The 13,225-nt window shown below is 35.4% G+C and overlaps 1 protein-coding gene and 1 long non-coding RNA gene across 2 annotated transcripts in view; both read left to right on the top strand.

The window, feature by feature from the left end:
• Positions 1 to 6,652, top strand: part of LOC107643389 — an 8,476-nt gene extending 1,824 nt beyond the window's left edge. Inside the window, exons 2-3 of the long non-coding RNA XR_002362675.1 lie at positions 6,180 to 6,352; positions 6,443 to 6,652. This is a non-coding gene — a long non-coding RNA (uncharacterized LOC107643389). The remainder of the gene's footprint in view (positions 1 to 6,179; positions 6,353 to 6,442) is intronic.
• Positions 6,882 to 7,810, top strand: LOC107640406 (probable 1-deoxy-D-xylulose-5-phosphate synthase 2, chloroplastic). Its single transcript, XM_016343928.2, has 2 exons — positions 6,882 to 7,472; positions 7,588 to 7,810. The coding sequence occupies exons 1-2, from the start codon at positions 6,882 to 6,884 to the stop codon at positions 7,744 to 7,746; spliced, it is 750 nt and encodes a 249-aa protein (XP_016199414.1). The 3' UTR covers positions 7,747 to 7,810.

Below are 13,225 nucleotides of genomic sequence, written 5' to 3'. Positions count from 1 at the left end.
ATCTAACGTCACTCCAGTCTCTAACTCTGGCACTCAACTGCCAGTGAGGGATCAGACACACACAAATGCTGATAACAACCCCTCTAAAAGAGCTCCTTCAACCACTTCTGTAGGCAATAAACCTACAGCAACTAAGGTTGAAGAATATAAAGCCAAGATACCTTATCCTCAAAAACTCCGGAAAGAGGAGCAGGATAAGCAATTTGCTCGCTTTGCAGATTACCTCAGGACTCTTGAAATAAAGATTCCATTTGCAGAAGCACTTGAGAAAATACCTTCTTATGCCAAGTTCATGAAAGAGATCTTGAGTCATAAAAAGGATTGGAGAGAAACAGAAAGAGTTCTCCTCACTGAAGAATGCAGTGCAGTCATTCTGAAGAGCTTTCCTGAAAAGCTTAAAGACCCTGGGAGTTTTCTGATACCATGCATATTAGAAGGTAATTGCACCAAGACAGCTTTATGCGATCTTGGGGCAAGCATCAACCTAATACCTGCATCCACTATCAGACAGCTTGGTTTAACTGAAGAAGTTAAACCAACCCGGATATGTCTCCAACTTGCTGATGGCTCCACTAAATACCCGTCAGGCGTGATTGAAGACATGATTGTCAGAGTTGGGCCATTCGCCTTTCCCACTAACTTTGTTGTGTTGGAAATGGAGGAGCACAAGAGTGCTACTCTCATTCTAGGAAGACCCTTCCTAGCAACTGGACGATCCCTCATTGACGTCCAACAGGGGGAAATAACCCTGAGAGTCAATGATGATGAGTTTAAGTTGAACGCTGTCAAAGCCATGTAGTATCCTGACACATCAAAAGACTGCATGAAAGTTGATCTTATTGACTCTTTGGTAGAAGAGATCAACATGGCCGAGAGTCTCGAATCAGAGTTGGAAAACATCTTTAAAGATGTTCAACCTGATTTAGAGGATTCAGAGGACATGAAAGAGCCTCTGAAATTTCTTCTGGAAGAGGAAAAACCTCCTAAACCCGAACTCAAGCCATTACCACCATCCTTGAAATATGCGTTTCTGGGAGAAGGTGACACTTTTCCAGTGATCATAAGCTCTGCTTTAAATTCATAGGAAGAGGATGCACTTATTCAAGTGCTAAGGACACACAAGACAGCTCTTGGGTGGTCCATAGGTGACCTTAAGGGCATAAGCCCAGCTAGATGCATGCACAAAATAGAAACACCATGGTTTGCCGATATTGCAAACTATAAAGCTGCAAGGTTCATACCCAAGGAGTACAACAATATACAAAAGAAGAAATTAATTACTGATGCAAAGTACTACTTGTGGGATGAACCTTATCTCTTTAAGAGATGTGCAGATGGAATAATTCGTAGGTGTGTGCCTAGGGAAGAAGCACAGAGGATCCTATGGCACTGCCATAGATCTCAATATGGAGGTCATTTCGGAGGCGAGCGAACAGCCACCAAGGTCCTCCAATGTGGCTTCTATTGGCCCACACTCTATAAAGATTCCCGAGAGTTTGTACGTAACTGTGACAGTTGCCAAAGAGCCGGTAATCTGCCTCATGGTTACGCCATGCCTCAATAAGAAATCTTAGAAATTGAGTTGTTTGACGTATGGGGAATTGACTTCATGGGACCTTTCCCACCATCATACTCAAACACTTATATTCTGGGGGCAGTTGACTATGTATCAAAATGGGTTGAGGCCATTGCCACACCCACCAATGATACTAAAATAGTGCTGAAGTTCCTCCAAAAACATATCTTTAGCAGGTTTGGTGTCCCTAGAGTACTGATCAGTGATGGGGGCACTCACTTCTCCAATAAACAGCTTTACTCTGCCATGGTTCGGTATGGAATTCGCCATAAGGTGGCTACTCCATATCATCCACAAACTAATGGGCAAGCTGAAGTCTCTAACAGAGAATTAAAGAGAATCCTAGAACGGACAGTAAGTACCCGTAGAAAGGATTGGGCACGGAGCTTGGATGATGCTCTGTGGGCTTACAGAACAGCATTCAAGACCCCTATAGGGACCTCTCCATACCAACTTGTGTATGGTAAGGCATGTCACTTGCCCGTGGAACTGGAACATAAAGCCTACTGGGCAACCAGATTCCTAAACTTTGATGCCAAATCAGCAGGAGAAAAAAGATTGCTCCAGCTAAATGAGCTAGAGGAATTCAGATCTACAGCTTTCGAAAATGCCAAGCTTTATAAAGAGAAATAAAAAAAGTGGCATGACAAAAAGCTGTCATCTAGAATCTTTGAGCCAGGACAGAAGGTTCTACTGTTCAACTCTAGACTCAGGCTATTCCTCGGGAAATTGAAATCCCGGTGGAGGGGACCATACGTGATTACAAGTGTATCACCATATGGTTATGTGGAGCTTCAAGATATTGATTCTGATAAGAGGTTCATTGTCAATGGACAGAGAATCAAGCACTATCTTGAAGGCAACATTGAGCAAGAATGCTCAAGACTGAAGCTAGACTAAAAGCTCAGCAAGGTCCAGCTAAAGACAATAAAGAAGCGCTTACTGGGAGGCAACCCAGCCATGGGGCATCAATCCTCTAAGCATTTTGCCCTATTTTTATTTTTTATTTGTTTATATAAAGTTCACTGACACTAAGGTAAAGAATAAATTTTATAAATTCACAGGGTCACAAAAGGAATCTGCACTCAAAACAGAGAAAAAGAGCTCACTGGCAAGAAAACGCCAGTAAGGGGCCATTTTGGGCGTTCAACGCCCAAAAGGGGCAGCCAGTGGGCGCTGAACGCCAATAAGGGTAGCAATCTGGCGTTCAACGCCAGAAAAGGGCAACAACTGGGCATTGAACGCCCAGGAGATCAGCATTTGGGCGTTGAACGCCCAAAACAGGCAGTGTTTGGGCGTTCAAACGCTAGGATGGCAGGGAGGAGGCAAACTCATTTTTCTTCATATTTTTTCATCCTAATCTTGATTTTCATACTTCAATTCATGATTTCTTGCATAAACATGTCAAGAACCCTGATTTCTAAAATCCCTAATTTCTAAAAATCCTACTTTAAAAATGTCAAATGTATCTTAATCCATAAGCACCAAGCCTCTTTGCAAATTCAATCCAACTCTTTTCAAATCCTATTTTCAAAACAAATCTAATTTTTTTCCAACTAATATCTTTTTCAAGTCTCCACATTATCTTTTTCAAAAAATCTTTCATATCTTTTCAATTTTAACTATATCCTCTCTTATCATATCTTCTATCTTATCTTTTCCAAATCAATCTTTTTATCATATCTTTATCTCTTTTTTCGAAAACCCACCCTCCCCCCCCCTTTAAATTTGGGTTCGGCCTCCCTTCTCCTCCATCAAAAATTGCACCTAGCTCTCCTTCCATCCTTCTCCTTTCTTTTCTTTTGCTTGAGGACAAGCAAACCTCTAAATTTGGTGTGTTTATCCGAGATCACTAAGATCATGGCTCCTAAAGGAAAACAACCCACTCCAAGAGGCAAGAAAGAGAGCGTTCCAAAATCACTTTGGAATCAAGGGAAGTTCTTATATAAAGAACATTCAGACCATTATAACAAAATAATGGGTCTGAGATCAGTGATCCCGGAAGTTAGATTCGATCTGAAAGAAGATGAATATCCGGAGATCCAGGAGCAAATTCGAATCAGGAACTGGGAAGTCCTAGCTAATCCTGAAACGAAGGCGGGAAGGAATATGATCCAGGAGTTCTATGCTAATATGTGGCAGACTGATAAGCAAAAACTATCTGGAACTGCTTTCTATGAATATCGGACCATGGTCAGAGAAAAGATTGTTCATACCACCCCTGACAAGATCAGAGAGATCTTAAAGCTACCTCAGCTGAAAGATGATCCAGATTCCTTCAACAGGAGAATGATGAGAACAGACAAGGGTCTGGATAAGATTCTAGAGGACATATGTATCCCTGGAGCCAGGTGGACCACCAACACAAAGGGTGTCCCAAATCAACTCAAGAGAGAAGATCTCAAACCAGTCGCCAGACGATGGCTGGACTTCATTGGGCATTCTCTGTTGCCTACTAGCAACCGTTTTGAAGTCACTGTTAAAAGGGCAGTGATGATCCATTGCATCATGATGGGAAAAGAAGTGGAAGTCCATCAGCTGATCTCAGCTGAACTCTACAAAATTGCTAACAAAAATTCTAAAGAGGCCAGGTTGGCTTATCCACGCGTGATTTCTCTGCTCTGCAAGGATGCTGGAGTAAGGATGGGAATAACTGNGAGAAAAAAAAATTTTAGAAAGAAAAAGAAAAAGCAAGCAGAAAAAAGCCAATAGCCCTTAAAACCAAAAGGCAAGGGTAATAAAAAGGATCCAAAGGCTTTGAGCATCAGTGGATAGGAGGGCCAAAAAGGAATAAAATCCTGGCCTAAGCGGCTAAACCAAGCTGTCCCTAACCATGTGATTGTGGCGTGAAGGTGTCAAGTGAAAACTTGAGACTGAGTGGTTAAAGTCAAGGTCCAAGCAAAAAGAAGAGTGTGCTTAAGAACTCTGGACACCTCTAATTGGGGACTTTAGCAAAGCTGAGTCACAATCTGAAAAGGTTCACCCAGTTATGTGTCTGTGGCATTTATGTATCCGGTGGTAATACTGGAAAATAAAGTGCTTAGGGCCACGGCCAAGACTCATAAAGAAGCTGTGTTCAAGAATCATCACACTAAACTAAGAAAATCAATAACACTATCTGAATTCTGAGTTCCTAGAGATGCCAATCACTCTGAGCTTCAATAGATAAAGTGAGATGCCAAAACTGTTCAGAAGCAAAAAGCTACTAGCCCCGCTCATCTAATTAGAATCTGAGCTTCATTCAAAACCTCTGAGATATTATTGCTTCTCAACCCATTAGTCTTCTATTTTATTTGTCTAGTTGCTTGAGGACAAGCAACAGTTTAAGTTTGGTGTTGTGATGAGCGGATATTTTATACGCTTTTTGGGGTTAATTTCATATAGTTTTTAGGATGTTTTAGTTAGTTTTTAGTCTAATTCTTTTTGTTTTTAGGAAAAATTCATATTTCTGGACTTTACTATGAGTTTTGTGTTTTTCTGTAATTTCAGGTATTTTTCTGGCTGAAATTGAGGGAGCTGAGCAAAAATCTGATCCAGGCTGAAAAAGGACTGCTGATGCTGTTGGATTCTGACCTCCCTGCACTCAAAGTGGATTTTCTGGAGCTACAAAACTCTAAATGGCGTGCTTCCAATTGCGTTGGAAAGTAGACATCCAGGGATTTCCATCAATATATAATAGTTCATACTTTTCTCAAGGATAGATGACGTAAACTGGCGTTCAACGCCAGTTCTATGCCCAATTCTGGCGTCCAGCGCCAGAAAAGGATTAAAAGTTGGAGTTCAAGCATGAATCAGAAGACAGAGGAAAGCAGAGATTCAGAAGACAAAGCATCTCCAAAACTCCAACATATTCTCCATTACTGCATAACAAGTAACCTTTAATTCATGCTCTCTCGTTTATTTGCAATTCAACTGATAAACATAATTGACTTCCTGACTAAGATTTACAAGATAACCATAGATTGCTTCAAACCAACAATCTACGTGGGATTCGACCCTTACTCACGTGAGGTATTACTTGGACGACCCAGTGCACTTGCTGGTTAGTGGTACGAGTTGTGAAAAGTGTGGTTCACAATTCGTGCACCACCAATGAAAGAAGACATTAAAGAGCAAAACTTTTCAATTTCTCGTCCTGTTTGAGGGTGAAATTCTCTCTAAAATGTCATGTGCTTTGAATAAAAATAGTGTGACTTAACTAGCAGGTAAAAATCATAGCCAAAGATAGTCGAAATATTCCTCTTTTAAGGTTTCTGTTTTGACGCATTCTGGTTCAAAAGTCAGTAAGTAGCAAGAATTTTGTGATTGTTGACTCAGCAAGAATGAAAAGCATATATTATGCTGGATTTATGTCTATAGAGCTTCAAACTTAAAGCATCAATACTTTTGCAACTTCTTTTGTTATCTTATGAAAAAGTTTTGCCAAGCTGGTAGGTTTCTTTTTACCGCAGTGACTATTTTGAAAAAATGAAGGAGATGCCCTTGATTTGTTGATAAATGGTTATTTGCTCTCTTTATCTAGTTTCATCTTGGATTTTAATCTGATAATTTCAAGCACATATTTACTTTGAATAATTAATACTTATGAAGGACAATTCTGCAGGTATATAGGAATGTCATTTTAAAAAATGAATACCAATCTTCAAAGCTATGTGAGGCACTGTACACCAATTGCGAGGACATGATGGATCGGCTTCAGGTTCTCAGACTACCTTCCATGGCAAAGTTTAATGCATTTTTCTATCATAATTGTAGCAGCAGCAGCGCATGATGAAGGTCTATTATCATAATTGCATTTTTCTGTCAACTTGTATTCTACCATATAATGGGGCATAATCTTTATAATTTCTTTTTCAATTTTTGCAGATGTTAGGGAAATTTAAGTCTCAATTTATAAAGGATTATAACCAAAGGCTTTTTAATTGGTTGGTGGCCTTCTCCCTCGTCATGGTCGTGATTGACCGCTTTATTATAAAGTTCATTTTGATCGAAATGGGAGCATTGTTACTTTTTATATTTCTTGAGACCTACACAAGGATGTTTTGGTCAGTAGAGTCACTGTACTATGATCCAGTTTGGCATTTTATAGTTACAACATGGAAAACTCTTGTTTATAGCCCAGTTCTTGATCTTGACAGGTAATTCAACTGTTTTTCATATTGATGCATCTGATACAAGTTGAAAGCTTTTAATGTTGCTGGTTTTAAATTTCTTGCTTTTGCTTCATGTGATACATATAATAAGAACCAATAGACTTAAGGCTCAGTTCTATTATAGAATCTATTATACACCATTGTTTCCATCCATGCCGCCATGGGGGTATGATCAGGTGGCACATGACGTGGACCTTCAGAAGCTTCTGGTGAGATTCGCTCTCGATAGAGCTAGCCTAGTTGGTGCTAATGGCCTAACTCATTGTGGCACATTTGACACAACGTTCATGGCTTGTTTTCCAAACATGGTGGTTATGGCTCCTTCTAATGAAACCGAACTCATGCACATGATAGCCATTGCTACAACCATAGATGACAGGCCTAGTTGGTTTAGGTTTCCGAGAGGGAATGGCGTTGGTTCCATTCTTCCAAATAACAACAAAGGCATGCCATTGGAGGTTGGTAAAGGCAAGGTGTTGAAAGAGGGAAGCAAGGTGGCTCTAGTTGGATATGGAACAATGGTACAAAGCTATGTGGCGGCAGCAAAGGTTGTTGAAGCACACGGCATCTCAACAACCGTGGCTGATGCTCGATTTTGCAAGCCTCTTGATGGACCATTGATGATGCAACTTGCAAGAGAGCATGAAATCTTGATAACAGTTGAAGAGGGTTTCATTGGAGGGTTTGGTTCTTATGTTTCTCATTTCCTTGGCCTCAATGGACTCCTTGATGGCAACCTTAAGGTCTACCTTTACTTAATTATTATATTGTGTGCAGCACCACACCATGTATATTCACCACCACACCTTTACTCTCATATATATATATATATATACCTACATGTTTGTGTTAGTGCAGTGGCGAGCCATGACTCTGCCTAATAGATACATTGAGCATGAATCTCAAAAGGATCAAATTCAAATAGCGGGGTTGAGTTCAAACCATATTGCAGCTACTGCTTTGTCATTAACCAATATTCAATGGGACAATCGTTTGCTTCTCAGCATGCAAATATGAACCTTATTATTAATAGGATTTCAAATGTAAATAAATATATAACACTAATAAATTAAAACTTTGCCAAAGATTTGTTATTAGACCATGTTTATTTGATTATTATTAAAACACGCCTGGCCTAGGATTTCAAATGTAAATAAATATATAACATTAATAAATTAAAACTCTGCCAAAGATTTGTTATTAGACCGTGTTTATTTGATGATTATTAAAACACCCCTGGCCTACTGATGGGAACATCAATTTGTACATGATAGAAAACATGGATGATTGGCTGCTATATAACTAACTTTTAAGACTCTTATATTGAGCAGAACATACAATTAAATGCAAACCGTTGATAAAATTCAACAATTACTCACAAAGGGCAAAGTTTGAACATGAAATAGCATGCACATCAACTAACTGAAATAAATCATGATAAATAAAAAGATCCATATATATTTAAATAGTCCAAAAGAAAAAAGTGTAACATATAAAGATAGCTTGTATTTTAAAGAAAAATAAAATAGTCTAATTCAATCCATAACTACAAATAAAAAAGGTAATAAAATCCTAAGTCTGCATAACAGACTATTGCATCTTTTTATTCCAGTCAGTGACAGCAAGCTCCACTATGATATCCCGCTTCGAGTTATTAGAGTCATTCACCAAATCCACAGCCAGGCGCATCCTTGTGTAATCATTGACAACCTAACAGATAGTAACAACAATATCACATAATGGAATAAACATAACTTCATTAACAATGTTATTTTTCTTACCTATGTCTTGTTACCGAGGCTCCAAGCACTTCCCTTAAATCATAAAATCAGAATATTATACTATAGTAGTAGAAAAGGTTATTAAAAAATTATATGACAAATTAGCAATAAAATGAGAAATAAGTTAATTTTACTTACTCTGACTCCAAATTGTTTCCAAAAATATAGGCAGCAATGGTCAATTCTTTATCAAAAAACTCCATCTCTTTAGTTGGCCGAAATAAAAGGTCCAAACACTATAAAAATAATGGCAACAAAAAAAAGTTCAATACTCATTCATTTTGATCAACACAAAGTTTAAAAAAAATGTAATTATATAAATAATTTATAAGTTGGATTTTATCGTTTTCAGATCTAACGAAAACATGGCAAGTGTTTATAATAGTAGTAAAAATATTTATAAGCTACTAACTAAAGCCACACTTACATCGATAATATAAATACTAAAGCTGCATTTGCATAAAATATGATTTTTTTACTAACTTAATTACTAACCATCTTTACATGTCATTTGTTTAATCTTCCTTCTGTTTTAAAAAGTTGGACTATGTTTATTTACTCAAAATATATACACAAAATCAGCCAGATATTTTTTTTTGCATATTAAAAATAAAAAATTTTATCATCTACTAACGTTATCCGAAAAGTTAAGTACTCACACGTGGCATATCATCCCCGTCCATATTTGGATTGTAGTTGTTGTAGTAAAATCATGGACGCCCTAGAGGAAGCTTTTTCGCAAATTGTAATTCTTTCTGCAACTCCAAAAAATATGATAGTTATTTTAGACACTGTTACTTATTTGTCAATAATGTCCTCTCAATTGATCAGCTTTTCACGACATCAACAAATCAAATTCTCATATCAGCAATTGAAATTTAGCTCCCTAGTATTAATCAGGATTCTAATCAACCTTCTAATGTCACTAACACGCACAATATGATGACCAAAAAAAGAAACTGGTACTTACGAGCCTAAAGGCCTCAACAGTGAAGCTCAGACCTCCTATCTAGTGAAAAAGAGAGAAGTTGAGGAAGAGATTGTATTTTATGACTTAACATTAATATTATAATATGTGAGAATACTAAAAAGTTCTTCACCCCTAAATAGGAACAGTGGCAAATCCAATGGTTGAATGATGTTGTACTTTGTTAACTATAACATCATCTATTGTGTACTATTTTGATCAAATGCTATTTAAGTGGTATTTAATAGTTGTTATTTAAAAGTAAAAAGATAAAACCTTAACTGCGGTGACCGGTAATCCATGCTTTTTTCCCTTGCACCTTCAAGTACTCTTTTTTGTGACTGGTTCGTCACCCAAACACATTGAGGGATTGACATCAAGTATTTCTTTCAAAGGGTCTGACAGCGGAGTAACAATTGGAGCAGTATTATGCGTTTCAAAGTGTCCGACGGCGGTGTAACAACTGGAGCAGTATTCGAAAGCTTTACACCGTCACTCCCACTTTTTGGTGAGGAACCAACTGTTTTCACAATCTCTAGGAGAACTGCTATTATTCCTTGTACAACAGCTTTGCGAATCATCGTCGACAGTGCCTCGGCAACACCCTTTCCAAGCTACAAGATGCCATAAAATAAGACGCATTACTTGTATAATAAGGTAACAACACATCAAATATAAACATCACAAAAGATAATTAAAGACATGTTAAATAGAGTATGCCAAGAAATCATGCATATTTGAGTATTGTAGGCCAAAAATAGATTACCTTCTCATCCAAGGCGGAGAAGTCCATGTTTGATTCTCCCTTAGAAGTTACAAAGGCATCCAGTGTGTACTGCTCAAGCCAAATAAATTTCAGTATTTTTATTAGACTAAAAAAACTATTAAACAGAGTTTACAAAAGACTAATAATCCGATCATTTAACAAAAATAAGCGTGATTACTTTACTCATATTCTCTGCTTCTCTGATCTGCAGTGATTAAAAAAAGAGTGTTAAGTTTAAAACTTCATGATAAACACTGTTATTTATAGAGATAACTAACAAAGATAACATGAAAATCTATTTTTTTTTATATAAAGATATCCTAATAAATCAAAAAGATATTATAATTTTCTAACTAGTATTCAAATTAAATCCAATTTTTTGTAAAGATATGTAACAAATAACTAAGATATTTTATTTTTTCATTTGATATTTAAATTTAAATTTAAATTTAATCTAGTATTTTTTTTATAAAAATGTCTTACAAAATAATTACGTTAACTTGTAATAAATCGTTGTTGGTCTTTGATTTTAAAATAATTCAAACTTGGAAACTTTTAGATGTAAATATTCTGTCATGATGGTCAGTAGTTTTTATATTTACTATTGTGGTTTCGTATTTCCTTTCTTTTTTTTTCTTATTCATTTATTCTATTTTCTTTTTTTGGGGGGTCAAATCCTCTTTCCTTTAAATACCAGCTTCCCTACAACTTCAGAATAACACAGATCAAACGAATTTTTTATTAATATAAATATAAAAAATATTTTAATTTTTTGAAAATGTACTACGCAAAAGTATTGTCAAAGTACATATGGCTAATTCACATGAAGTCCCTGCGAAATGGAGACCGCAGTGCTTGCAAAATGGACTTAGGCGTGTCCATTTCGCGAGATGAAAGGCTATTTCACATTAATTTTATGTTTCCAAATTGTTTATCATTCAAATAAAAAACGTATGGACGTTCACTTATTGTTATTTTCTTAGTAAATGAATAAAAAATAAAAATTTTCTTAGCATTGTTCTTGGAGTTCTTTAAATAAATAATTTAACTATTTTATTTATTGATACATATGATTTGTAGTATATTTATTAATTTAAATTGTTTTATATTTTTCATTTACACCGTAAATGAGTTGGCAAAAAATTTTTTATAACGTTCTAGTAACAAAACATGTTTTTTAATTTTTTTTAAATAATTTACGATTTCGTAATCAAATCACAGAGCGATGAAATTTAAATTTTAGTTTACCTTTTGTTGCGGGATCGAGTTGAAAGGCTGGCCGACAGATCCTTCCTCAATTCCATCGCTCTCTTCTTTCTTCTTCGATTAAAGTTCGGTCTCTCTGTCGGTGAAAAGAACTATCAAAGCTCCCTTACTTTTCTTTCTTTCTGATCCCAAGACGTAACTGCTATTTCACTGCTTAGCCTTAACGGCCTCATAGTTTTCTCTGAGCCACTGTTCCCTGAAATTGTCACAGGTGCTATCTGGGCCTGAGATATTCTCATTTTTTAATGTGTATAGCGGCTATAACCAACTTAAGATGAACCTCGTGGATGCGAAAAAGAGTGAATAGCAGTGGTGATGGTCAAGTAAGTTGGATTTTGAGAGATGTGGAAAGTGAGTGGAGGGAGAAGAAGAGAAAAATGTAAAATACACAAATAATTGAAATGAAAGATAGAAAATTAGGGTTTCCTCCCATTCAATAGACGCGTTACTAAATAAATTCTTAATTACATATTTATTTAAAAAAAATAAAGATAGTTTATTATCTTTTAGAATTAAATACTAATGAGTACATATAGGGGTTGACTCGCAGTAGGATTCAAAATTTAAATCCAAAATAAAGTACTTTTTTATTCAAAATTTAAATTCAAAATATTTTTAATTTATTACTTTTAGAAAAGTATAAAATAAAAAGATCTCAATTCTATTACAATATATTAATTCTGTCATCGTATAATTTTATAGTCAAATTCGATTGTACAAAGTTAATAACTAAAAAATAATTCACATTATGTAACAACAATATCAAAACTAAATCCTTATAATAAAAAGTGACGAATTTAAGTTATAAACATGTATAAATAATTATAATAATAGATAAATTATAATAATAATATAATAATCCTTTAAACTTTTTTCTTTGATTTTCTATCTACTGAAAAGGCAAATATATCTTTAGAGTATTGGTAAAATGGTCTTTTCTAGATTGGTATCCATCATAAATCAACGAAGATCTAGTCGCATCCTACAACCATACCGATCCTTTTATAGTGTGGATCTTATTCGATTCGGTGACAGAGCGAATCGAATAATAGCCGCGATTGTCTTCGTGAGCGCTTATGTTAGAGAACTTGAATTTCATATTTGATTTAATTTCAAAGAGAGAAAAGATTAATGTAGTTGATTGAGAGAAAAGATTAATGTAGTTGATTATACGGAGTATATATCTTCTTGAAAGAACCTTTATGCAATTGCTCTTAGCAAGACGGAGATGACATAGTCTAGAACTCTTTTGTTTTCATCTTTTCTTACTTTGACTTTATATTATATCATAAAAAATATCTTCATTTTCTTTTAGTGCCATATTAAGTTCACATTAATAAATAAGTTCAAATTATAGTTTAAAATTCGTCCCAAAGATCATAACCTTAAATGATTAAAATGTTAACGATCCAAGTTCGAATTGGGTAACGCTCTGTCTTGACTCATATACAAATCTATAAATGAATCAAATTCATACTGTCACTATATTAATACTGAATTAAAGTTGCATTAAATTGCTAATATGATAATTTAGACTTATTTTTTATTAAAAGTATTATCTAAATTCTTTTAACACTATAGTATTATATCATAAGTAGCCTAAATAATAATATTAAGCAAAAAAATAATAAATTAAAGAAATTAATTTTCTTCTACTACTTGAATTAATAGTTGGTGCAACAATTTTTTTTTCCTTCATAAATTCAAAAAGTATTT

The sequence above is a fragment of the Arachis ipaensis genome, chromosome B05, assembly GCF_000816755.2.
Source record: "Arachis ipaensis cultivar K30076 chromosome B05, Araip1.1, whole genome shotgun sequence".
In the NCBI taxonomy this organism is placed as follows: domain Eukaryota; kingdom Viridiplantae; phylum Streptophyta; class Magnoliopsida; order Fabales; family Fabaceae; genus Arachis; species Arachis ipaensis.
The sequence above is the reverse complement of the archived record's forward strand: the minus strand, read 5'-3'. Positions and strand labels throughout refer to the sequence as shown.

Excerpts from the sequence above, each read along its gene's own strand:
- LOC107640406 (XM_016343928.2), top strand. The coding sequence starts at position 6,882 with ATGCCGCCATGGGGGTATGATCAGGTGGCACATGACGTGGACCTTCAG. Across the intron at positions 7,473-7,587 it reads TCCTTGATGGCAACCTTAAG|TGGCGAGCCATGACTCTGCC; the intron begins GTCTACCTTTAC and ends GTGTTAGTGCAG.